At 43.6% G+C, this 24,874-nt stretch overlaps 1 protein-coding gene across 1 annotated transcript in view; it reads right to left on the bottom strand.

Annotated features, from left to right (window-relative positions):
- The window catches only part of mmp16b (matrix metallopeptidase 16b (membrane-inserted)), a 201,792-nt gene that overhangs the window by 57,411 nt on the left and 119,507 nt on the right, over nucleotides 1–24,874 (bottom strand). Inside the window, exon 6 of the mRNA XM_051929263.1 lies at nucleotides 20,526–20,740. Within this exon, the coding sequence (XP_051785223.1) occupies nucleotides 20,526–20,740 (215 nt within the window). The remainder of the gene's footprint in view (nucleotides 1–20,525; nucleotides 20,741–24,874) is intronic.

The following is a 24,874-nucleotide window of genomic DNA, read 5'->3' as shown; positions in this document are numbered from 1 at the left end:
CGTATGCACGGAGTGCACAGTTCAAGCTCATTATGAGGCTTTAAATGCGGCTCTCGTTAAGCTTTTATGAAGACAAAGAGCAGACGCCAAAATGTGCTTGCAGGTGCAGATGTCCCCGCGTGTGCCTCTTCCAAGAAAATCAGTCAGCCGGCCGACCGACACCACAGCACGGCGTCTCCTGAGCGACCCGGTCGCGTTGTTTTTTGTTCATCGTCTCGTCTTTCGCTCTTTTATCTAATGTAACGTGTCCGTTGAATCTGCTCAGGAAGTCTTACAGGGACTAAAACAAAGCCCGATGATTTTGGTCTTTTTTGTTCATCGGCTCTTCTAGCTGCAGACGGCGTTTCTTTCAGCTAATCGGTTTAGCAGCCCGTACCACACCGGAGAAAAAGGCCACTCACGTCTGACGGAGGAGATGACTCCACGTATGAAACACACCGATGGAGATGGTAAACACGTATAAAGACGCCTGATTCAGGTCAGAATTTGCAGTGCCATGCAGTCGGCCACTCGGCCCAGTGATGCAGCACTGATCTCTGGGCCCTTCACATAAGCAGTCTCTGTGGACCCCTTCCTCTCGACCCATGTCTTTCACACATCTTTATAATTCCAGGTTTCGAGCCTACAATCCCCGTCCATTCTCCCCACCCAGTGGGTCCTGGGTAAACGATACCCTTCTTCCCTCCACTATGATGCCCATGCCCTGACACTTAACTCACACACTCAAACCAATGAATTAATTATATTTTCGAAACCCTTCTTGTCTGTCAGTGAGTGACATTATTTTATATAGCGCCTTTCTACAGCATCTGCTCTCACAAGATGTTTAACAAATGATTTATTGCCATTAATTTATCCTATCTTAAAGAAGTTGGATAGTCAGAGAGATGCAGAAAGTAGACAGGAGTACAAGGAGATAAGGCGCCGGGTGAAGAGAGAGGTGGCGAAGGCTAAAGAAAAGGTGTATGATGAGTTATATGAGAGGTTGGACACTAAGGAGGGAGAAAAGGACCAGTGGGCTACAAAGGGACTGAGCTGGAAAAGATGATCAACAGGTTAGGGTGATAAAGGATTAAGATGGAAACGTACTCACAAGTGAGGAGAGTGTGTTGAGCAGATGGAAAGAGAACTTTGAGAGGCTGATGAATGAAGAGAACGAGAGAAAGAGAAGGTTGGATGATGTGGAGATAGTGAATCAGGAAGTGCAACGGATTAGCAAGGAGGAAGTAAGGACAGCGATGAAGAGGATGAAAAATGGAAAGGCCGTTGGTCCAGATGACACACCTGTGGAAGCATGGAGGTGTTTAGGAGAGATGGCAGTGGAGTTTTTAACCAGATTGTTTAATGGAATCTTGGAAAGTGAGAGGATACCTGAGAAGTGGAGAAGAAGTGTACTGGTGCTGATATTTAAGAATAAGGGGGATGTGCAGGACTGTAGTAACTACAGGGGGATAAAATTGATGAGACACAGCATGAAGTTATGGGAAAGAGTAGTGGAAGCTCAGTTAAGAAGTGAGGGGATGATTAGTGAGCAGCAGGATGGTTTCATGCCAAGAAAGAGCACCACAGATGAGATGTTTGCTCTGAGGGTGTTGATGGAGAAGTTTAGAGAAGGACAGAAGGAGTTGCATTACATCTTTGTGGACCTGAAGAAAGCATATGACAGGGTGACAAGAAGGGTGCTGTGGTATTGTATGAGGAAGTCAGGAGTGGCAGAGAAGTACGTAAGAGTTATACAGGATATGTACGAGGGAAGTGTGACAGTGGTGAGGTCTGCAGTAGGAGTGACGGAGGTGAGATTACATCAGAGATCGGCTCTGAAGTCCTTTCTTATTTGCAATGCGGTTGACAGACGAGATTAGATAGGAGTCCCCATGGACTATGATATTTGCTGATGACATTGTGATCTGTAGCGAGAGTAGGGAGCAGGTTGAGGAGACCCTGGAGAGGTGGAGATCTGCTCTTGAGAGGAGAGGAATGAAGTTCAGTAGGAACAAGACAGAATACATGTGTGTGAATGAGAGGGAGGTCAGTGGAGTGGTGAGGATGAGGGAGTAGAGTTGGCAAAGGTGGAGGAGTTTAAATACTTGGGATCAACAGTACAGAGGGGAAGTGTGGAAGGGAAGTGAAGGAGAGAGTGGAGGCAGGGTGGAATGGGTGGAGAAGAGTGTCAGGAGTGATTTGTGACAGACGGGTATCAGCAAGAGTGAAGGGAAGGTCTACAGGACAGTAGTGAGACCAGCTATGTTATATGGGTTGGTGACGGTGGCACAGGAGACAGAGCTGGAGGTGGCAGAGTTAAAGATGCTAAGATGTGCATTGGGTGTGACGAGGATGGACAGGATTAGAAATGAGGACATTAGAGGGTCAGCTCAGGTGGGACGGTTTTGCACCATTCTATAGTAGGCATCATCTCATGGGGCTTTACACATTTCCTTCTGTCCACTTTTTTTTTCTCTAATATTACTAACTCCATGTCACATAGTGACTTTGTACGGTGACCATCGTCTAAAGTGGCTTTATGCAGTTACTCTCATCCATTTGTCCCAAGTTAAAACTCAATGTAGTGAGGATCATCTCACGGGGCTTTACAAACTTCCTTGTATCCATTTCTCCTAACATTGCAAACTGCATGTCATATAGCGCCTTTCAGTGGTGAGCATCACCTCATGAGACTTTACACACTCCCTTAATTTAATTTATCCTAACTTAAAACTGTATATAGCTACTGAGCATTATCTCATGAGGCTTTACAAATGCCCTTGCATCCATTTCTCCTAATATTACAAACAAAATGTTATATAGCACCTTTCTATAGTGAGCGTCATCTCAGAGGGCTTTACAAATGTTTTGCACCCATATCTCCTAACATTGCAAACTGCATGTCATATAGTGCCTTTCAGTGGTGAGCACCACCTCATGAGACTTTACACACTCCCTTAATTTGATTTATCCTAACATCAAACTCTATATAGCGTCTTTCTATAGCGAGTATCATCTAAGAGGGCTTTACAGACTCCCTTAGATTGATTTATCCAAACTTGAAACTCCATCTAGCACCTTTCTATGGTGACCATCATGTCAAGGGGCTTTAAGGAGTTACTCCAATCTGTTTATCCTAACATCACAAGCTCCATATAGCACCTTTCAATGCTGAGTACCATTCTGGGGGGGTCATCCAGCTGTATCGCCATGCCACACTCCGTATTATATATGAGCACCAGACCAAGGTGTTTTCTGTTTTACATCTTGCCCTCTGGGTGACACCGGTGGCCACTGACCAGACAGTCTTGTCATTCACAGTCCATTCCAGTTAAATGCCTGTGGTGTGATGGCTTCCACACTCATATTTTGATCAGCTCTGTCCTGGTACATGGTGGCCCCTTTGCTCTTTTGTTTCATATCTTACAAATTACTGACTTCCTGGTCTAGCAGCATCACCCCCCGTTCCACATATTCCACCGTGACAATGTCCTCCGAGGTGACCCAGTGTTCCAATGGTCTGACTTCCCAGTCACCAGACTTGAACACGGGAGCGCCCCAATGGAAGTCCCGAGACGACACCTTTCCTTCCGCACTATCCCAGATGCTGCTCTGGTGGCCCAGCACCATGCTGAGTGACTTCATGTTGGGATTTGCACCTTTTGAACGGCAGAAGTCGGCCAACTAAAACAAAAGGCCGTATTGTGAAGGCTGGCTTGGCAGCTCCACGCGTCTGGGCTCGGGCCAGCAGCGTCTCATCCAAGTGGGCGCACCTAAAAAGCTGCACCAGAAGCGGCAGGTGGGCGCATTTCCTTTCCTCCCACATCTTGAATATCCATTTTCTTGTGAGCTCATCTGCGCTCATCAGTCCTCCAGGACAGGTGCTTTAAATTTCCATAATCCCACAAATGAGAGTTCCCAGACCTTGAAGACCCTCTTTGGGATGTCTGAGGGTGCCTTCTGTGCAAAGCAAAAAGGTAAAGTGTCTGATAAAAATAATATATAAAACAATGTGCCGGGCGTATCCTGCAAGGCTCACTCCAAGGCCATTAGGCTTTTGATTAACGGACTTTGGGGTGAGGCGTCTCCTGTGAAAACAAAACCTTAGCCAGAAAAAAATGGTCGTCTTACGCAGATTCTTCCTGGGAAAAAGAAAAGAAGGGAAGCTGCCAGGTGTGCCTCCTCCTCCTCCTCTCATGCTGGGAAAACTTGAATCAGGAGTCGAGTTTCCTGAAAAGAGAAGAACAACCTGGGAAGCGGCACTTGAGCCTTTCATCCTGTCCCGCTCCACAGGGGGGCGCCGTTCACACTGTTCATGACAATGATGTACGCTGGATTGTAATTTGACAGTGACGTCCAGGAAGGCACCCCATCTGCTTTTACCGACAGCACAAAAGAAGAAGCATAAGCTGACTTGAAAGCTGAATGCATACGTTTTATAACACAAATACATTTTATTAATTTAAAATTAATGCACACTGAGTGATGTGTTTGTCAGAAGCAAATAAGACTCGTTCTCGGGTGATGATTCAGCTCGTAAATTAAATGAAAGAATATCATGCGACTCGTTCTCAGGTAATGATTCAGTCTGTAAAGCAAATGAAAGGGAATCATAAGAGTGACTCTCAGTGGTTAATTTAGTTTGTGATTAAAATGAACGAGAATCGTCAGGCTCTTTCTCTGGTAATGATTCACTTGCAAATCAAATCAAAGAGATTTCTGAAACTCAACTTTAGGTAGCGCATCAGTTCGCAAATGAAATGTATGAGATTAGTGGGACTCATTCTCAACTAATCATTCAGCTCACAAATTAAAAGAAAGAGAAGCATGAGACTCGTTCTTGGGTACTGATTTGTTTGCAAATCAGATGAATGAGAATCTTGAGACTAATTCATGGGTGATAATTCAGTTTGTGACACAAGTCAATGACAACCGTGAGACTCGGTCACTGGTCATGAATCATCCAGGGAGTTAAATGAACGAGAATTGTGAGACTTGATGTCAGGTAAGGATTCAGTTTGCAAATCACATGCACAAGATTTGTGTTACTCGTTCTCCTCTAATGAATCATTTCGCAAACTAAATGAAAGAGAAGCATGAGACTCGTTCTCGGGTAATGATATGTTTGCAAATCAAATGAAAGAGAATCTTGAGACTAATTCATGGGTGATAATTCAGTTTGTGAAAGGAATGGATGAGAATTGTGAGACTCGTTCTCTGGTAATGTTTCATTCAGGAATGAAATGAATGAGAATTGTGAGACTGCATGTCAGGTAAGGATTCAGTTTGCAAATCAAATGTATGAGATCAGTGAGACTCGTTCTCAACTAAGGATTCAGCTCGCAGATTAAATGAAAGAGAATCATGAGACTCGTTCTTGGGTAATGATATGTCTGCAAATCAAATGAGTGACAATCTTGAGACCAATTCTTGGGTAATAATTCAGTTTGTGAAACAAAGGAATGAGAATCGTGATACCCTTTCTCTGGTAACGAATCACTTGGGAATTAAAAGAATGAATATTGTGAAACTCAATATCAGAGAAATGACTCAGTTTGCAAATCAAATGTACGGGAAAGGTCAGACTCGTTCTCAACTAATGACTTAAATCAGAAATTAAATGAAAGAGAATCACGAGACTCATTCTCAACTAATGAATCATTTCATAAATTAAATGAAAGAGAATCAGGAGACTCGTTCTTGGGTAATGATATGTCTGCAAATCAAATGAGTGACAATCTTGAGACAAATTCTTAGGTAATGATTCCGTTTGCGAAACAAAGGAATGAGAACTGTGAGATTTGTTCTCCGGTAATGAATCACTTGGGAATTAAAAGAGTTAGTATTGTGAAACTCGATGTCAGGGAATGACTCAGTTTGCAAATCAAATGTATGGGAAGAGTCAGAGTCATCCTCAACTAATGATTTATCTCGCAAATTAAATGAAAGAGAATCACGGGACCCATTCTCGGGTAATGATTCAGTTTCTGAAAGAAATGAACAAGATTTGTGCACCACGTTTTTGGGTAATGATATATTTGCAAATCAAATGAATGAGAATCTTGAGACTAATTCTTGCATAATAATTCAGTTTCAGCTCATTCATCTCGCAGATTAAGTGAAAGAGAATCATGAGACTCGTTCTCGGGTAATGATATGTGAAAAAAATGAGACGAATGAGAATCTTGAGACTAATTCTTGCGTGATAATTCAGTTTCAGCTCATTCATCTCTCAAATTAAATGAAAGAGAACCATGAGACTCATTCTTGGGTAATGATATGTCTGCAAATCAAATGAGTGACAATCTTGAGACAAATTCTTAGGTAATGATTCAATTTGCGAAACAAAGGAATGAGAACTGTGAGATTTGTTCTCCGGTAATGAATCACTTGGAAATTAAAACAGTGAGTATTGTGAAACTCGATGTCAGGGAATGACTCCGTTTGCAAATCAAATGTATGGGAAGAGTCAGAGTCGTCCTCAACTAATGATTTATCTCGCAAATTAAATGAAAGAGAATCACGGGACCCATTCTCGTGTAATGATTCAGTTTGTGAAACAAATGAACAAGATTTGTGCACCACGTTTTTGGGTAATGATATATTTGCAAATCAAATGAATGAGAATCTTGGACTAATTCTTCTGTGATAATTCTTGCAGATTAAGTGAAAGAGAATAATAAGACTCGTTCTCGGGTAACGATATGTGAAAAAAATGAAACGAATGAGAATCTTGAGACTAATTCTTGCGTGATAATTCAGTTTCAGCTCATTCATCTCTCAAATTAAATGAAAGAGAACCATGAGACTCATTCTTGGGTAATGATATGTCTGCAAATCAAATGAGTGACAATCTTGAGACAAATTCTTGGGTAATGATTCCGTTTGTGAAACAAGTGAACTAGAATCGTGAGACTCGTTCTCTGGTAATGAATCACTTGGGAATTAGAAGAAAGAGTATTGTGAGATTCGATGTCAGGGAAAGACTCAGTTTGCAAATTAAATGTTTGCGAAGAGTCAGACTCATTCTCAACTAATGATTTATCTTCCAAATTAAATGAAAGAGAATCACGAGACTCATTCTCGGGTAATGATTCAGTTTGTGAAAGAAATGAACTGGAGTAGTGAGACTTGCTCTCAGGTAAATGATTCATTCGGGAATTAAATAATTGAGGATTGTGAGACTTGCTCTCACGTAATGTTTCAGTTTTCAAAGAAAATGAGCAGGAATTGTGAGACTTGTTCTTGGGTGGCGATTCAGTTCATGAATCAGATGAACAAGAATTGTGCACCACGTTCTCGGGTAAGGATTTGTTTGCAAATCAAATAAATGAGAATGGTTGAGGCTCTTTCCTGGGTAAAGATTCAGTTTGTGAAAAAAATGAACGAGAACCGTGAGACTCTTTCTTTGGTAATGATTCAGATCTTGAATCAAATGAATGAGAATCGAGAGTCTTGTTCTCGGGTAAGAATTCAGCTAGAGGTGTACAGAATCAGTGAATGACACAGGCTGGGTGCAGTCAATGAACCATAACAAGTGTGCGGTAAAAAGTAAAATGGAAAGCAAATGGAATGATGGGACTGCAGAGAAACAAGACTAATTAGTGCGAATTAGGACAATAAACACTAATGAGCTGCAGAACTACTCGAGTCCAGAGGACATGCAGACGTTAGCTTTATAACGACAGCGTTTCTCTTCCAGTTCTGCCTTTTCTCTCACACATCTGGTTTTTGCCCACGAATCTTTAACCTCATACATCCAATCTGTATTTCAGAATATTAGTAAAACACCTCAGGAGGAAAGAAAAGGAGCCAAAAGCAGAGGACTTAAAGATGACGCTGCAATGTAAACCCCTTTAGGGTCCCAGAGAGTGTGGAGGGTCACATTTTAACCATGAGGGGTGTTGGTGTGCCTTTCTGCAGATGCTGCCCACACAATCAGGTCAGGTGAGGTTGGGGGGCCTGCACTGGTAAAGTGCATTGCCGCACCCACCACACGATGAAACAGCTCGGGATTCCGGTTGGCAACCTCCCCAGGGCAGACAGGCAGTCCAGTGCCACCCTCTGTTATGTATTGAGCCGGGTCACCCTCGGGTAATCGTGCCACATGGTCGTAGTGCCGTAACTGACGCTTCCTCACAATGCAGGTCATGTGTCTCATTCGGGACTCCATGAGCAACACAAAGTCAAACCAGCGGGACCCAAGGACCCTCTGAAGAGACACACATGAAGGAGTCCAGTCTTCATCTCAGGTGACTGGATAGCGTCCATGTCTCCAGGACTCTAAAGACTTGGACCTTCGTCCTTTTGTAGAGATATCGGTAGCGCCACACACCCCTTGAAAGTGACCTAATGACACCCCATGCTCTCCCAATCCATCCAGGAAGAGTCACCAGAGTCACATGAATGTCACCGCCGAGGTAGGTAAGCCTCTCAATGACGAGGTCGTCACTCTCTCCACAGACAGACACACTGCTGATGGCCGTGCCCAAGAGGTCATTAAAGGCTGGGATCTTTGGTTTTTATCAGGACCCTCACAAGCCCAGACACTCAGACCCCTCTCCCAGTCTCTCGAGAGCCCCCATCAGAGCCTCCATCGACTCCAAAAAGATCACAACGTCGTCTGTAAAGTCAAGATCAGTGAATCTCTCTTCACCAACAGATGCCCCCCAGCCGCTGGACCCCACGACCCTATCAAACGACCAGTCCATGCAAGCATTGAAGAGAGTAGCAGCAGAACACACCGCTGACGGACCCCACAATCAACTGGGAAAGACGTAGAGGTTGTGTCTCCGCTCTGCATGGCACTCCCTGTACCAGCGTACAGGCCGGCCATGTACGACGTCTGCACATAAATACTCATAACAATGACACAGCGGCCACAAAGAGAAACTGTACAGTCAGTGAGTTCCTAATATTGCAAAGGGGAGATTTTTTTCACCAATAGTGCAAACGGGAGGGATGATCAAAGGGACCATACAAGTGTGGGAGAAAACTGAGAGCAGGTAAACACGGGTTACCTAATTGAACAAGGGAGGGACGATCAAAGGAAAGACACCAAGTATCACGGGGAACAGAAAACAAGTGTTAATTACCCAAACACAAAAGGAAAGGATGATGAAGCGGAGAACGCAAAGATAATACAACACAGAAGGCACAAGGCAGGGATGATCAAAGGGTGAACAAACTGCATGAAACAGAAGGTAAATGCACATTACTCAAATTCATAAGGGAAAGATGATGAAAGGGGCAGCAGAAAATATTATATAAAACAGACGCAGCGTAAATGCTACAGGGAGGGAGGATCAAAGGCAGAGCACAAAGTATTACAGACAATAGGAAACAGGAGTTCGCCCAAATGCACGGGAAAGGGATGATCAAAGGGAGAACACAAAGATTAGATGAAACACAGAAAACAAATACCAATCACTCAAACGCACAAGGCAGGGACGATCAAAGGGGGAACAAACTGTAAAGTATCACATGACACAGAAAGTAAGCACTCGATACCTAAATGTGCAAAGGAGGAAACAATCAAAGATTGCGTAAAAACAGAAAGTAAATGGAGATTATTGAAATACCCAAGGGAGGGAGGATCAAAAGGACAGCACAATATAGATGACGAGTAAATGGCAATTACCTCAATGAATAGGGAGGGATGATCAAAGGCAGAACACAAACTACATCTTACACACCATGGAAAGCACAAAGAAAGAAAAGGTTAGTTGTCCAAATGCACGAGGAAGGGATGATCAAAGGGAGACCATAAAGATTACAAAAAACAGAAAATAAATACGTATTACTCAAATGTGCAAGGCAGGGATGATCATAGTGTAAAATATCACACGAAACCGAAAGTAACCACTAGTTACAGAAATGCACCGGGTTGGGGGGAATGATCAAAGGGACAGCACCGAGTATCAAATACGAGCAATGGCAAGTAAATTCTTGTCACCTAAATGCACAAGGGAGGGATGATCAAAGGGTGAACACAAAGATATATAAAACAAGGTAAATGCAGATTACTCAAAGGGGCAGCACAAAATATGACAATGAGTAAAGGCATAGGGAGGGATGATCAAAGGCAGAAGACAATGGGAAAGAAATAGAAAGAAAACACGAGCAGCCCAAAATGCACAAGGAAGGGATGATCAAAGGGAGAAAAGGAAGGTTCTGTAAAACTGAAAGTAAACACACGTTACTCAGACGCACGAGGTAGGGATGATCAAAGGGTGAACAATCTGTAAACAGTCACCTAAATGCACAAGGGAGGGATAATCAAAGGGAGAGCACAAATAACTGTATGAAAAGAAAAGTAGAAAATGTGGATAATTGAGTTGTACAAGTGAGGGATGATCAAAGGGAGACATATTTGTAAAGTATCATATAAGGAAAACACTGAAAATCAACATTAGCTTCCAACATGCACATGGGAGGGATGATCAAGGGGATGAGCTAAAATGTCATATGAAACTGAGGGAGAGTAAAATTAGTTATAAGGGAGGGATGATCAAATGGAGAGCACAAATAACTATGAAAAGAAAAGTAGAATATGTGGATAATTGAGTTGTACAAGAGAGAGATGATCAAAGGGAGACCATATTTGTAAAGTATCATATAAAGAAAAGATTGAAAATCAGCATTAGCTGCCAACATTCACATGGGAGGGATGATCAAGGGGATGAGCTAAAATGTCATATGAAACTGAGGGAGAGTAAAATTAGTTATCTAAACGCATAAGGGAGGGATGATCAAATGGAGAGTGCAAGCATCATATATAACTAATAGATCGTAAGTTCAAGTTACCTAAATGTGCAAGGAAGAGATGAACAAAGGGAGAGCACAAATGACTGCATGGAAAGATAAGTGGAAAATGTGGATAACTGAGTTGTACAAGAGAGGCATGATCAAAGGGTGAAGAGGATGGTTACGTAAAACTGAAAGTAAACACGTTACTCAGACGCAAGAGGCAGGGATGATCAAAGGGTGAACAAACTGTAAAAGAGCATCTGAAATAGAGGTAAACATTAGCCGCCTAAATGCACAAGGGAGAAAGAACACATGGAGAGCACAAGGCGTCCCAAAAGAGATGGCAAGTAAATGCACAAGGGAGGGATGATCAAAGGAAGAGCACAAATCATTTTGTGAAAAGGCAAATAAAAAATGTTGATTACTTAGTTGTACAAGAAAGAGGGTTGATCAAAGGGGGACCATATTTGTAAAGTATCATATAAAATAAAGACTGAAAGTCAGCATTAGCTGCCAACATGCACATGGAAGGGATGATCAAGGGGATGAGCTAAAGTGTCATATGAAACTGAGAGAGAGCAAACAACCATCATCCGCATGCACAAGGGAGGGAGGGACGATCAAAGGGAGAATGCAAATATCATTTATAACTAATACAGAGGTTCTTAACCGGGGGTATCTATACCCCTTGGGGGTATGGGAATCAAATGCTGGGGGTATGGGACTCGATCTCTGGGTACTGGTATTTATTTTATTTAATGTACTAATTTATACTTGGGTAGTACGTGAATGGAGCGCGATAGAATCTTCGAGAACATTCGACATTTCCTGCAAATGCTTGTATTTAATTTTACACGTGAGTATTTACTACAATTTTAATTTTAAATTTAAATTTAATACATTTTCATTTTAATATTTAAATTTAATAAATGTGTATTTACTGAACAAGCATGTATTTACTCGTTTATTGGCAATGTACATATCTCAAAGACTCTAGAAGCGCATTTTGCATTGTATATAAACGTGGCGACTGCGAGCCGCCATTCATTCTGCCAACTAATATAAGGAATGGTGACGATTATTTCAACAGTCAAGTAAAGGGGGTATGGGACCATATCGGACAATCCTCTGGGGGTCTGGAGTCATCAAAAGGTTAAGAACCCCTGAACTAATAGATCGTAAATTCTAGTTACCTAAATGTGCAAGGAAGAGATGAACAAATGAGGATTAACTGAGTTGCACAAGAGAGGGATGATCAAAGGGAGAGCGTACTATAAGGTATCATTTAAAAAGAGGTGAAACGTTAGCAACCCAAATGCATTAAGGGACGAATGAGCAAAGGAAGCACAAATGCACAAGACAGGGATGATCACAGGGAGACGACAAAGGTGACATAACACAGTGTCACTCACGTACGCTTGTGTGGCAGTCTAAGGGCTTAACTGGGAGTAAGATACAGAAGCCAGGGATTTATGAATGGTATTAATGCCTTGTCTCCCTCTTCCACAGGCCACCAGAAGAGAAACCCAACTAAGACCCCGCCCACTTCTGCCACTACACCACGCCCTCCTGCAGACCTCATTGTTGGCTGAGATCCCACCCCTTCCTGTCCTTCACCTATAAGAACCAAAGCCTCCACTCCGTTAGTCAGTCGATGTTTGACTCAGTCCTGTGTGATTACTCTGTTGGAAACTTCTCAGTTTGTTGCTCCACTATACGGGGTGGACTCCCCAAATCTTTGTGTTTCTGTGCTTATCACTCAAATGCACAAGACAGGGATGATCACGGGGAGAACATACTGTAAAAGGTATCATATGAAAGGAGGTGAAAGGTTAAGCGTCAGCAACCCAAATGTATTAAGGGATGAAAGCATCATATAGAGACAGATAAAAGCAAATTCTAGTCACCTAAATGCACAAGAAAGGGATGAGCAAAGGGTGAACATCAAATGTTTTTATAAACCAAAAGGGAGTGCCAGTCAACAAATGCAGAAGGAAAGAATACTGAAAGGGAGGACACAAAATTTCTAATAAGAGTACGCAAATGCTGCTTTGTCTAAATGCGCAAAGGGAGGGATAATCAAAGGGCAAAGCAAGCAGAGTATCATATGAAACCAACAAAAAGTGGGCCCCATCATCTGGACTGGCACTGGTGGGATGGCTTGCCCACTTGCCCACCATTCACACCCCAGTGTTTGTACTCACCAACCACCCCATTCACCTTCCTTTACCTCTCTGGCCACATCACCTTAATGCCACCCCAGGCCCTTTTTGCCCCCTACTTTTAAATCAAAGGGTGAGGCCATCAAAGGCGATACACCTTGGCATCACGGTATGTCACATTTCTTTTAGTCCTGGAATATTTATATTTATTATATAGTGTGCTCGGCTCTTCAGCATTCTTGATTGATTTACCTGATATGAATTACTGCCAGTCTGAAGAATCTCCCTAGATGGTCTGGGACCACTGTACAAGAGCTCCTTTTGGGGCCCACATGTCTTCCAGCACTCCTGAGCTCTGTTCTTCTTTAAAGAATTGCTCACTTGCTGTCGCTTTTGGCAGCGTTTATCCTGCATGTTCTCCATGACAGGTAGCTGTGCCCCACCTGCCCCAAATGGACATGCTTTACTGACACTTACCTGCCATCCCAAAACTTCCTTTAGCCTTCTGCCGGTCTGTCTTGGGCACTGCACTTTGTATACTAACAGGGCACCCTGCATGCCTGGCATCTCATATAACCTGAAGCTCTGTCCATTGTGCTGTGCCATTCCAGCACCCATTCTTAACCCTTATACTGCCTGGCATCATTGTGCCATGTGAAGTGCTACTTGAAACTTTCAGGAGTTCTGTTGTAGCTCTCTGCGGTGGGTTTGTTTCCTGCCTTGCACCCTGTGTTGGCTGGGATTGGCTCCAGCAGACCCCCGTGACCCTGTAGTTAGGATATAGCGGGCTGAATAATGGATGGATGGATGTTGTCGCTCTTTAAAGGTCACACTTTAACTAAGATATCCTTCGTTTAGCCAAACTAATCCTTGCATTTCCAAAAGAAGTGGATGATGTTAACAAATTTGTTACATTGGTCAAAAAATTTTATAAATGTAATGAAAGGAGATCGATAAAAGACAATTAGCTCACATGAAAACAGAAATACATCATTACCAGAGTCAATGTGGTCATTAACCAATCAAAAATCCAGTTACTGGTACAAAGTCTGAAAGTCCCACCCACTGCCATATAAGGTTAAGCCACCTCATCAATCAACTCTTCACCCCAATCACTAACTCACTTCACCCACTAACCGTACAGGGTTTAAGCCACCATCACTACGACAGAGCATGAAAGGCCCGCCCACTACCATATATGGTGCATCAATGATGTTTAAACCACCATCACTAGGATAACATATGACAGGCCCACCCTTTATCATATAAAGTAAAAGCAGTGTTCCTCATCTCTTCACCAATGTCACTAGGACTAAGTATGAAAGACCACCTACTATCAAATGAGATTAGGCGCAGCATCAATTATCTCTCGACCCCAATCATCAGGACAATGTCTGAAAGCCCCGCCCACTAACTATATAAGGTTAAAGCAATCATCCCCTCACCATCTTCATTAGAACAAAGTGTAAAATGTCGACTGACCACCATGTAATTGTAAAGCATCTCATCAAGCAGCTATTCTTCATTACCACTAGAACAAAAGATGAAAGACCACCTACTCGCATATAAGGTTAAGTTTCCATGTCAATCATCTCTTCGCCACCATCATTATAAGAAAGAGTGAAAGGGCTGCCTGCTATCCTATAAGGTTAAGGCACAGCACCCCAAGCACCAAAACAAAGTCTGAATGCCCCCCAAAACCATATGAGGTTGAAGCACCACGTCCATCATCTCTTTCCCACCATCTCTATGACAAAGGTCCACCCAATATAATAAAAGGCTAAGTCACCTGGTTAATCATCTCTTCACCACTATCGCTATGATAAAATAGGAAAGGCCCACTCACTACCATACAAGGTTAAGTCACTATGTCAGCTATCTCTTCATCACCATTCTGTGACAAAATATGAAAGGCCCACCCATTAACATAACAGGTAGAGCAACCATGTCAATCATCTTTTCACCACTATCAATATAGCAGAGTGAAAGGTCCGCCCACTACCATATAAGGTTAAGTAATCATGTCAATCATCTCTTCATCAATATTAATATAACAGAGTGAAAGGTCCGCCCACTACCATATAAGGTTAAGTCATCATATCAATCATCTCTTCAGCAATATTAATATAACAGAGTGAAAGGTCCGCCCACTACCATATAAGGTTAAGTCATCATGTCAATCATCTCTTCAGCAATATCAATATAACAGAGTGAAAGGTCCGCCCACTACCATATAAAGTTAAGTCATCATATCTAATATAAGAGTGAAAGGTCCGCCCACTACCATATAAGGTTAAGTCATCATATCTAATATAAGAGTGAAAGGTCTGCCCACTACCATATAAGGTTAAGTCATCATATCAATCATCTCTTCATCAATATCAATATAACAGAGTGAAAGGTCCACCCACAACCATATAAGGTTAAGTCATCATGTCAATAATCTCTTCAGCAATATTAATATAACAGAGTGAAAGGTCCACCCACTACCATATAAGGTTAAGTCATCATATCTAAATAACAGAGTGAAAGGTCCGCCCACTACCATATAAGGTTAAGTCATCATATCAATCATCTCTTCAGCAATATTAATATAACAGAGTGAAAGGTCCGCCCACTACCATATAAGGTTAAGTCATCATATCAATTATCTCTTCATCAATATTAATATAACAGAGTGAAAGGTCCGCCCACTACCATATAAAGTTAAGTCATCATATCTAATAAAAGAGTGAAAGGTCCGCCCACTACCATATAAGGTTAAGTCATCATATCTAATATAAGAGTGAAAGGTCCGCCCACTACCATATAAGGTTAAGTCATCATATCTAATATAAGAGTGAAAGGTCTGCCCACTACCATATAAGGTTAAGTAATCATGTCAATCATCTCTTCATCAATATCAATATAACAGAGTGAAAGGTCCACCCACTACCATATAAGGTTAAGTCATCATGTCAATCATCTCTTCATCAATATCAATATAACAGAGTGAAAGGTCCGCCCACTACCATATAAGGTTAAGTCATCATATCAATCATCTCTTCAGCAATATTAATATAACAGAGTGAAAGGTCCGCCCACTACTATATAAGGTTAACATATCAATCATCTCTTCAGCAATATCAATATAACAGAGTGAAAGGTCCGCCCACTACCATATAAGGTTAAGTCATCATGTCAATCATCTCTTCATCAATATCAATATAACAGAGTGAAAGGTCCGCCCACTACCATATAAGGTTAAGTCATCATATCAATCATCTCTTCAGCAATATTAATATAACAGAGTGAAAGGTCCGCCCACTACTATATAAGGTTAACATATCAATCATCTCTTCAGCAATATCAATATAACAGAGTGAAAGGTCCGCCCACTACCATATAAGGTTAAGTCATCATGTCAATCATCTCTTCAGCAATATCAATATAACAAAGAGTTTAATGGCCCACCCACCACGATACAAGGTTAAGGCACAGCATCAGTTAGCTCTCACCCCAGTCACCAAGACAGAGTATGAAAGACCTTCCCATTACCAAACAAGGTTGTAGCACCATGTCCATCATCTCTTCATCAAGGTTCAAGGTTCTTTTATTTGCCATTTGTGCATAAAACCAACAGTCAAAGCACATTGGAATTCTTGTGCAGAGCTCTGTCTGAGTCATAGTAAAACATTAAAAAATTTTTAAAACAGTAAAACAATATAATAAATAATATACTGTAGAGGGGCGGCACGGTGGCACAGTGGGTAGCGCTGCTGCCTCGCAGTTGGGAGACCTGGGGACCTGGGTTCGCTTCCCGGGTCCTCCCTGCGTGGAGTTTGCATGTTCTCCCCGTGTCTGCGTGGGTTTTCTCCAGGCGCTCCGGTTTCCTCCCACAGTCCAAAGACATGCAGGTTAGGTGGATTGGCGATTCTAACTTGGCCCTAGTGTGTGCTTGGTGTGTGGGTGTGTTTGTGTGTGTCCTGCGGTGGGTTGGAACCCTGCCCGGGATTGGTTCCCTGCCTTGTGCCCTGTGTTGGCTGGGATTGGCTCCAGCAGACCCCCGTGACCCTGTGTTCGGATTCAGCGGGTTGGAAAATGGATGGATGGATATACTGTAGATTATACCAGCACTACACAGAAAGGTGGTAATATCTACACAAAAAAAATACAATATATTGTAGGTATTGCACAGTTAAAATATTGCACATTTTTTAATCGTCATTTACATGACAAGTGAAGTGAGGTAATGTGAGGTTATTACACATATTCAATGATTTTGTTTTGCCATCAGTCTGACTGTGGTGGGGAAGAAGCTATTGAAAAACCTTGTTGTGTGAGTGACGATGCTGTCTGCTCTGCTGTGTCTCAGATTGTGCGTACAGTTTCAGTGTCTGAGCAGAGCTGGATGGAGTGAGTCCCTAATAATTCCCTCTGCTTTTTTCCGACAACGATGAGCGTACATAAAGTCCATGGAAGGAAGTTTTGTCCCTATGATCCTCTCTGTCGCCTTTATGACTTTTTGCAAAGCCTTCCTCTCTGCCTGTGTGGTGTTCCCATACCATACAGTGATGCCTGCTCTCTATCAGTCCTCTGTAGGTCTGGGTGAGAGGGCGATGGTTCAGGCCGGCTTTCCTGAGCAGCCTAATGACATAGAGCCGTTGCTGGGCTTTTTTCACTGTGGCTGTGGTGTTAAGATTCCAGCTCAGGTCTGATGTAACCTGCAGTCCCAGGACTCTATGGCTGTCGGCCCCCTCCACCTCAGTCCCTTTGATGATAAGAGGCTGTAGAGGGGGAGGATTCTTCCTGAAGTCCAATAGTATTTCTTTGGTCTTGTCTATGTTGAGGATGAGTTCATTCTCCTCTCCGTAGACAAGAATGTTGTTTACCAGGGTCCTGTACCCTGACTCGTCCCCCCCCCCCCCTTGATGAGCCCCAAGATGATGGTATCATCAGCGTATTTAATGACGATGGTGTTGTCCTGGGTGGAGACACAGTCATAAGTGTACAGAGTGAAAAGTTTGGGGCTAAGGCAACAGTCCTGTGGGGATCCTGTGCTAACTGTGAGCTCAGCAGACACCCGTCCTCCCATTCTCACCACTTGTGGTCTATCTGTCAAGAAGTTCAGGATCCAGTTACAGGTGGGAGTTGGGACGTCGAAGTCTGTCAGCTTCTTGATCAGTTTTCCTGTGCGGATAGTATTGAAAGCAAAACTGTAGTCCAGGAAAATTCATCCTGGCATACGTTCTGCTACTGTCCAGGTGTTGCAGAATATAATGTAGGGCTATTGCTACCGCATCATCCACTGATCGACTGGGGTGGTAGGCAAACTGGAGGGGGTCAACAGTGTCCAGGACTATATGATTGATGTGTGTGAGAACCAATTTTTCTAGACATTTCATAGCGACTGGTGTGAGTGCCACTGGCCTGAAGTCGTTTAGAGTAGATGTGTCCGATCTTTTGGGGACTGGTATAATGGTGGAGGATTTAAATATACGGGGGACCACTGCCTGGGATAATGACAGGTTGAAGATGTTAGCATACACACCAGCTAATTGTTCCCCACAGTCCTTCAAAACTCTGGGAAGAACTCCATTGGGCCCCACAGCCTTGTGGGAGTTCACCTTCTTCAGGGCTTTCAGGACCTGTGTGTGTGTCACCTGAAAGGCAGTTGTCCGTGGGGTCACAGTGGGCCTTTGAGGGTGTGTCTGTATTCAGCCTGTCGAACCTGGCGTAGAAGGTGTTAAGGCTGTCTGGAAGGGTGACATCTCGGGGGTCTGTAGTTGTTGTGGTTCTCCTGTAGTTTGTGACAGATTGAATTCTCCGCCACATGCTGTGCGTGTTGTGGTTAAGGTAATAGCCTTCAAGTTTTTGTAAGTGAGCCCTTTTTGCTGCTCTGATAGACTTAGTAAGCTCATACTGGGCTCTCTTATACTCCACTTGATCTTCTGACTTGAAGGCCTCCTGCCGCTTCCTAATTTTCTGTTTTATATCCCCAATAAACCAAGGATTTTGGTTGGGGAACACATGCACAGTCCTGGGAGGGGCACATATGGACGTGCACCAGCTAATGTAGTCACCCACAGTCTCTGTATATTCATGAATATCATTAGTGGCCTTTTTAAAAATGCTCCATCACCATCATTATGACAAATATGAAGAACCCGCCCACTGCCATATAAACTTAAGTCACCATGTCAATCACTTCTTCACCACTATCAATATAACACAGAATGAAAGGCCCTCCCACTACCAAATAAGGTAATGTCACCATATCATTCATTTCTTCACCAACATCACTAGGATGAAATATACAAAGGCCAACTAACTACCATATTAGGTTGAAGCACCAAGTCAATCATCTCTTCAGCACCATTACTATGACAAAGTATGAAAGGCCCACCCACTTCCATATAAGGTCAAGTCATCATGTCAATCATCTGTTCACCACTATCAATATAACATAGTGAAAGGTCCGCCCACTACCATACAAGGTCAAGTCGCTATGTCAATCATCTCTTCACCACCAACTTTATGACAAAGTATGAAAGGACCGCCCACTACCATAACAGGTTAAGCAACCATGTCAATCAACTCTTCACCATCATCACTAGGACAAAGGATGAAAGATCACCACCCACTACCATATAAGGTAACACACAGCATAAGATAGCATTCACCCCAATCACCAAGACGGAGTATGAAAGGTCCACCCACTACCATACAAGGTTCAAGCACCATGTCCATCATCTCTTCATCACCATCACTATGACAAAATATGAAGGTCACGCCCACTGCCATATAAGGTCAAGTCGCCATGTCAATCATCTCTTTACCAACATCACTAGAACAAAGTAAGGATAAGGCAGGGTGTCAATTATCTCTTTACCCCAATCACAAATACAATGTCTGAAAGAGCCGCCCAGTGCCACATAAAGTTCAGACACTAAGTTAGTCATCTCTTTACCTCAATCACTAAGAAAAGATGGCCAAGACACACTCACTGGCTTTATATGGTTAAAGCACGGCGTCAATCATCTTTTCTTCACAGTTCTGAAATTCCTGCTGAATATACCATTAAAAGACTAAAGCACCTCATCAATCAGCTTTTCACCATCATCACTAGGACAAAGGATGAAAGACCACCACCCAGTACCATATAAGGTTAAGGCACCTGATCAATCAGGTATTCACCATCGAGTTCAGCAGAACAAGCCATGGCACAAACTTCAAAGAGACCACGAAGGAAGAGCACTGGGAGGGCTCAGGGGTCATGACAACATTGAAAAAGTGGGCCAAAGCAGTTTTGAGTCTGCCATCCTATGGAAGATCAAATCTGCATAAGATGATGTTGTCTCTATAGTAACCCGAACAGGTAAATTTGTATAGGAGAGCATCCAGGGATCTCCAGACCTGCAGCTCTTATTCATGATCACACTTCAACAGTTCATCTTTGGTGACCTCAGAGGACCACTCAAAAACCTGAAGGTTGTGACTTAGTAGCTGAACCTCTCTCATCGCCATAGACTTTATAATACAATTCACTTATATAGCTCCTTTACAGATTTGCTAATATGCATGGAGTACTTTGGAGGTGATTTAACACTTGAGTTCATATGCCTGCGCCCACCTACACCCAAGTTCACCCACCTTAAAAACAAACATCTCTCTGCGGAGGATAGCCAACGTGTTGAAGCTGCCATCACAGATGTTGGGTTTAGAGCCTGGGTAGATGGGCATATCTCCGGTGGGGGGCTTTGGAGGCCTCGGGTGCCGGTCCGTTTTTCGTGGATCTAAAGGTGGGTGAGAGTGCTGCGGTGGGATTGTTGGGAGCGGTTTGGTGGGTTGCACTTTATCCGGAGGACCTGAGGGAAAAGAAGAAGGAGAGAGAAATAAATAAAGCGTCAGCAAGATGGACTCCTGGTAAATCATCATGCTGATCTATTAGGTTTTTAACCAAAGCAATTGTGCTTTATGTAGCGCCTTTCAGAGCGCCCGTTGTCAAAACACCCGTCCATTATCCGACCTGTTTAGATGTGTGAGTGATTGAGCATATCCTGAGAGTGCTGAGCACTTGGAGTGTTACCATAAGATAGTGAAATAAACACTTTATATAGCGCCACTCATAGTCAGTGCTCTGCAAAGCACCCATGCATTATAAGAGCTGTTAGTCCTGTCCATCAGCAGCAGCAGCAGGTCCAAGGTAGGAATCAGCACCATCACTACAACAAAGGCTCACCCAATACCATATAAGGCTAAGTCATCAGATTAATCATCTCCTCACCAGCATCATTATAACAAAGAGTGAAGGGTCCTCCCACTACCATATAAGGCTGAAGCACCATGTCCATCATCGCTTCACCACCATCACTTTGACAAAATAGGAAAGGCCCACCCACTACTATATAAAGTTAAATCACCTTGTCAATTGTTTATTCACCACTATCAATATAACAAACAGTGAAGGACCCTCCCACTACCATAAAAGGTTAAGTCATCCTGTCCATCATTGCTTCATCACTATGACAAAATAGGAAAGGCCCACCCACTAAGAAATAAGGTTATGGCTCAGCATCAGCAAGCTCTCACCCCAGTCACCAAGGTTGAAGCACCATGTCCATCATCTCTTCACCACTGTCAATATAACAAAGAGTCTAAAGGCTCAACCAGTACCATATAAGGCTAAGTCACTGGGCTAATCATCTCTTCACCATTATCATTATAACAAAGAGTGAAAGGCCCACCCTCTCCATATATGGTTAAGTCACCACGTCAGTCATTTCACCAACATAACCAGGCTGAAGTATGAAAAGGCCCACTAACTACCATATTAGGTTGAAGCACCATGTCAATCATCTCTTCAGCACCATTGTTATGAGAAAACAGGAAAGGCCCACCCATCTCTATATAAGGTCCAAGGTAGGAATCAGCACTGGATGAGCCGTCACACAAGAATAACTACACACATCCACATCAACGTGGACCAGTTTAAAGTTAAGGAAGGAAAACCAAAGTATCAAGAGGAACGGCCAGGTGAACACGGGGAGTGTTTCAGTGTTCAGGAGTTGTAAGGGTACCATGCCTAATCAGTGTGCCACTCTGCTGTCTTTCACATGCCTGTCTATCACTTTCTTTCTTATCTCCTCAGACGTCTCTGTCCTTTATTTCCTCTGCTCCATGGTCAGTGTGGGACTCATGATGACACCAAACAGCAGCGTGATGACTTTTCTCCATTTAAATCAGCTCTGTACATGTAATGCCTTCTAACCAAACTTCCCTCTTTTCCTGTATATAGCGTCTTTCCTAATGACTGTCTCCCACACAGCCACTCAGCAGGCACCTTGACTCTTGGCCAGGCTTTCCCTCTGATTTTGAATAAAAACCGGCGCTAAAGTCCTTGGGACTTTTCATGATGTGAGCAAAAAAAGATAAATGGGAGCGAGCGATGCCCACACTAAGTGGCATCAATAAGGCGCCGCTGACACAGCTACTCGGGTGCCGCTCCTCTTTAATGCGGCAGAGCAGAAGGACACCTCAGGCTCTGCGCTCCTTCACAATCAGCCGCTGCTGTTTTATGCTATCAGCGGGCCAAATCTGTAACATCAGCAATAAATAAATAAATACCAGTAGCGCTAACAGAAGTGGCCTCGCTCCCCGCAGCAGCCGCACAAAAAAAAAGTAATGATGGGGGGCCTTCAGGAACGCTAACGCAGACAGTTTGCAAGACTTTTCTTCCTAATCCACTTTATTTGGATTTCCTGATGAGGCAACTTCCAATATCAGAACTAAACAGAAGGAAATTAAAAAAAAAAAAAAAATGGCAGATTTTCTACACCCCCCGCCCCGCCCCCCTTGCCCCTCTTGGCTTTTGTTTTGCTGCTCTCCACATCTGTTCACAGCAGGGTTTCCCTAAGAGCAGCGCTGCGGTTGGAATAATGAGAAGCTCTCCAAAGCCGCCTGCCTGCCATCAATAGCCAGCTCCTGGCACGAGACGCTCCACTCATTTCCTAGCACTGGGCTCTCGTCCCGTGATAATTTAATTAAAATCGCAGACTGAAATGGCCTGTGAGCCTCAAATTCAATGGCCAGTAGGTGTGGGAATCGCTTCCATCTTAACACTATCCTCGTTCAGATTCAAGTAATGGAAAGGTCCATCTACCCAAAAAGTAGCTTCTTCACATGGTCACAGGTGTCCCGTCTACTGGCCCGACACGAGGACGGACATTTAACATTTGCTTTAATAATGTGGGAAACTGGAGCACGTGGCAGAGGGGAAATAAACTTCTTGTTTGCCTACAGGATAAGCTCCTCTTATCTCATGAGAACTGCTGGAATGTCAGGATGCAATGGACTTTCTTCCCAGGATGACAGCTGTCAATCAAACGGACATTCAAGGGATTTTACGTCTACGGTGTACGGAATATCTTCATGGTCATGTTTGGTCTTAAATTAAAGCTAACGCCAGGGTGTATCTCTTTGGGGTAATTTCCGAAGGGTATTTTACTGTTGTGACATATTTGAGAAAAACATTCCATAATTATGCATATTAATGAAGCAGATCCCAGGTATGAATTCTCTAGGAAAAGCTGCGGTTTTTCTGAAGTGCGGCAGTGTTTGCCTTCTGTTTAAATTTTATTGCGGCAAAGGGAACTGGTGTGAACTCTTTTGAAGATTTTATAGTCCCCCCACCCCCCTTTTTTTTCTAATTGGAGTTGTCTTGATCTCTGACTAGCTTTAGTATACTGTGGCCTGCAGAGGGTGCTCCTGCTGCCCAAACCTGACACAGACAGACGCAGGACACAAGTTCAGCACACACGTTTTATTTCTTTTTTTTCGTTCTCCACGTGGGAAACGCCTTCCCCTGTTTCCTACCTGCACAGCACAATTGAAGCACAACACTGCATTTCGTTCTTTTCCTTTCTCTTCTTTCTCTCTCTCTTCGCCTCCACTCCTCCTCCAGCAAGCTTTGCAGTAGTGCCCTCTGGCACCTTTTATACGGCACCTAGAAGTGCTCCAGGTGTCCAACGACCTTCTCCAGGTAGCACTTCTGGGTGTGACGGAGGTTCTGCCACACGGGGCTAAACAGAACCCATGGAACTCAAAAGGGCTGCACCCAACTCCAATCCCCATGATGCCCTGTGGGAGTCCGAGGCACTGCTGCAACTCAGGGGGGCTTCCATCTATCACCCCATTGGAGGTACGGCTCTGGATATGTTCTCTCCCCCAGTCCTTCCAGAATGGAGGCATCCTGGTTGGGTAAGGGTCCTGGCTGTCCGTCACAATATATAAAGTGTGATGGACAGCAGGCATGGGCTGGCATCCTGACTGGGATGATGCAAGATCCAGTACCTGGCTGGGAGGCCACCATACTGAATTGCCGAGGAGAAAGGTAGGCTGTTCCCTGCCTTTGCCAGGAGGTTGACAGGAAGGCAGTTGGCAGTTTCCCAGGGCTTTGGTAAACATGCGGACACCTACAGGGCATGATGGGAGTTGTAGTGCCGTGAGTCAACCCTGCTGGGTCTCATGGGTGCCTCCAGGAAGTGCTGCAGGGATTCATCATCCCCGATTTTCAGGACTTCCATCAGGGAATGCTCTGCCCAACCGTAAAAAGGACGTCATCCAGCCTCCTCCTGGAAAGTCAGAGTCGGGAGGAAGGAAGGCAACACTCACTGGTGGGAGCTGGACAGAGAGAGAAGAGAAGGAAGGAAGGAAGGAAGGAAGGAAGGAAGGAAGGAAGGAAGGAAGGAAGGAAGGAAGGAAGGAAGGAAGGAAGGAAGGAAGGAAGGGAGAATTGGTGAAACCTTTGTGAGGTATTTTTATAATAAAAAAAAAAATCTCTGCTTTGAATCCGTGACTGCATTGGTTGGTTGTGTCCAGGGTTTGGAGCTGGGTGGTACTGGAATATATACATTTATATTTATAAACATATACGCTGTCACAGGTGGCTGGGTGGGCGTAAGCCCTCTTCCGGTCCACCGGGGCGTCCCCCCAGCCACCTG

The sequence above is a fragment of the Erpetoichthys calabaricus genome, chromosome 6 (assembly GCF_900747795.2).
Source record: "Erpetoichthys calabaricus chromosome 6, fErpCal1.3, whole genome shotgun sequence".
Taxonomy (NCBI): domain Eukaryota; kingdom Metazoa; phylum Chordata; class Cladistia; order Polypteriformes; family Polypteridae; genus Erpetoichthys; species Erpetoichthys calabaricus.
This window is presented reverse-complemented; position numbering and strand designations above follow the sequence as displayed.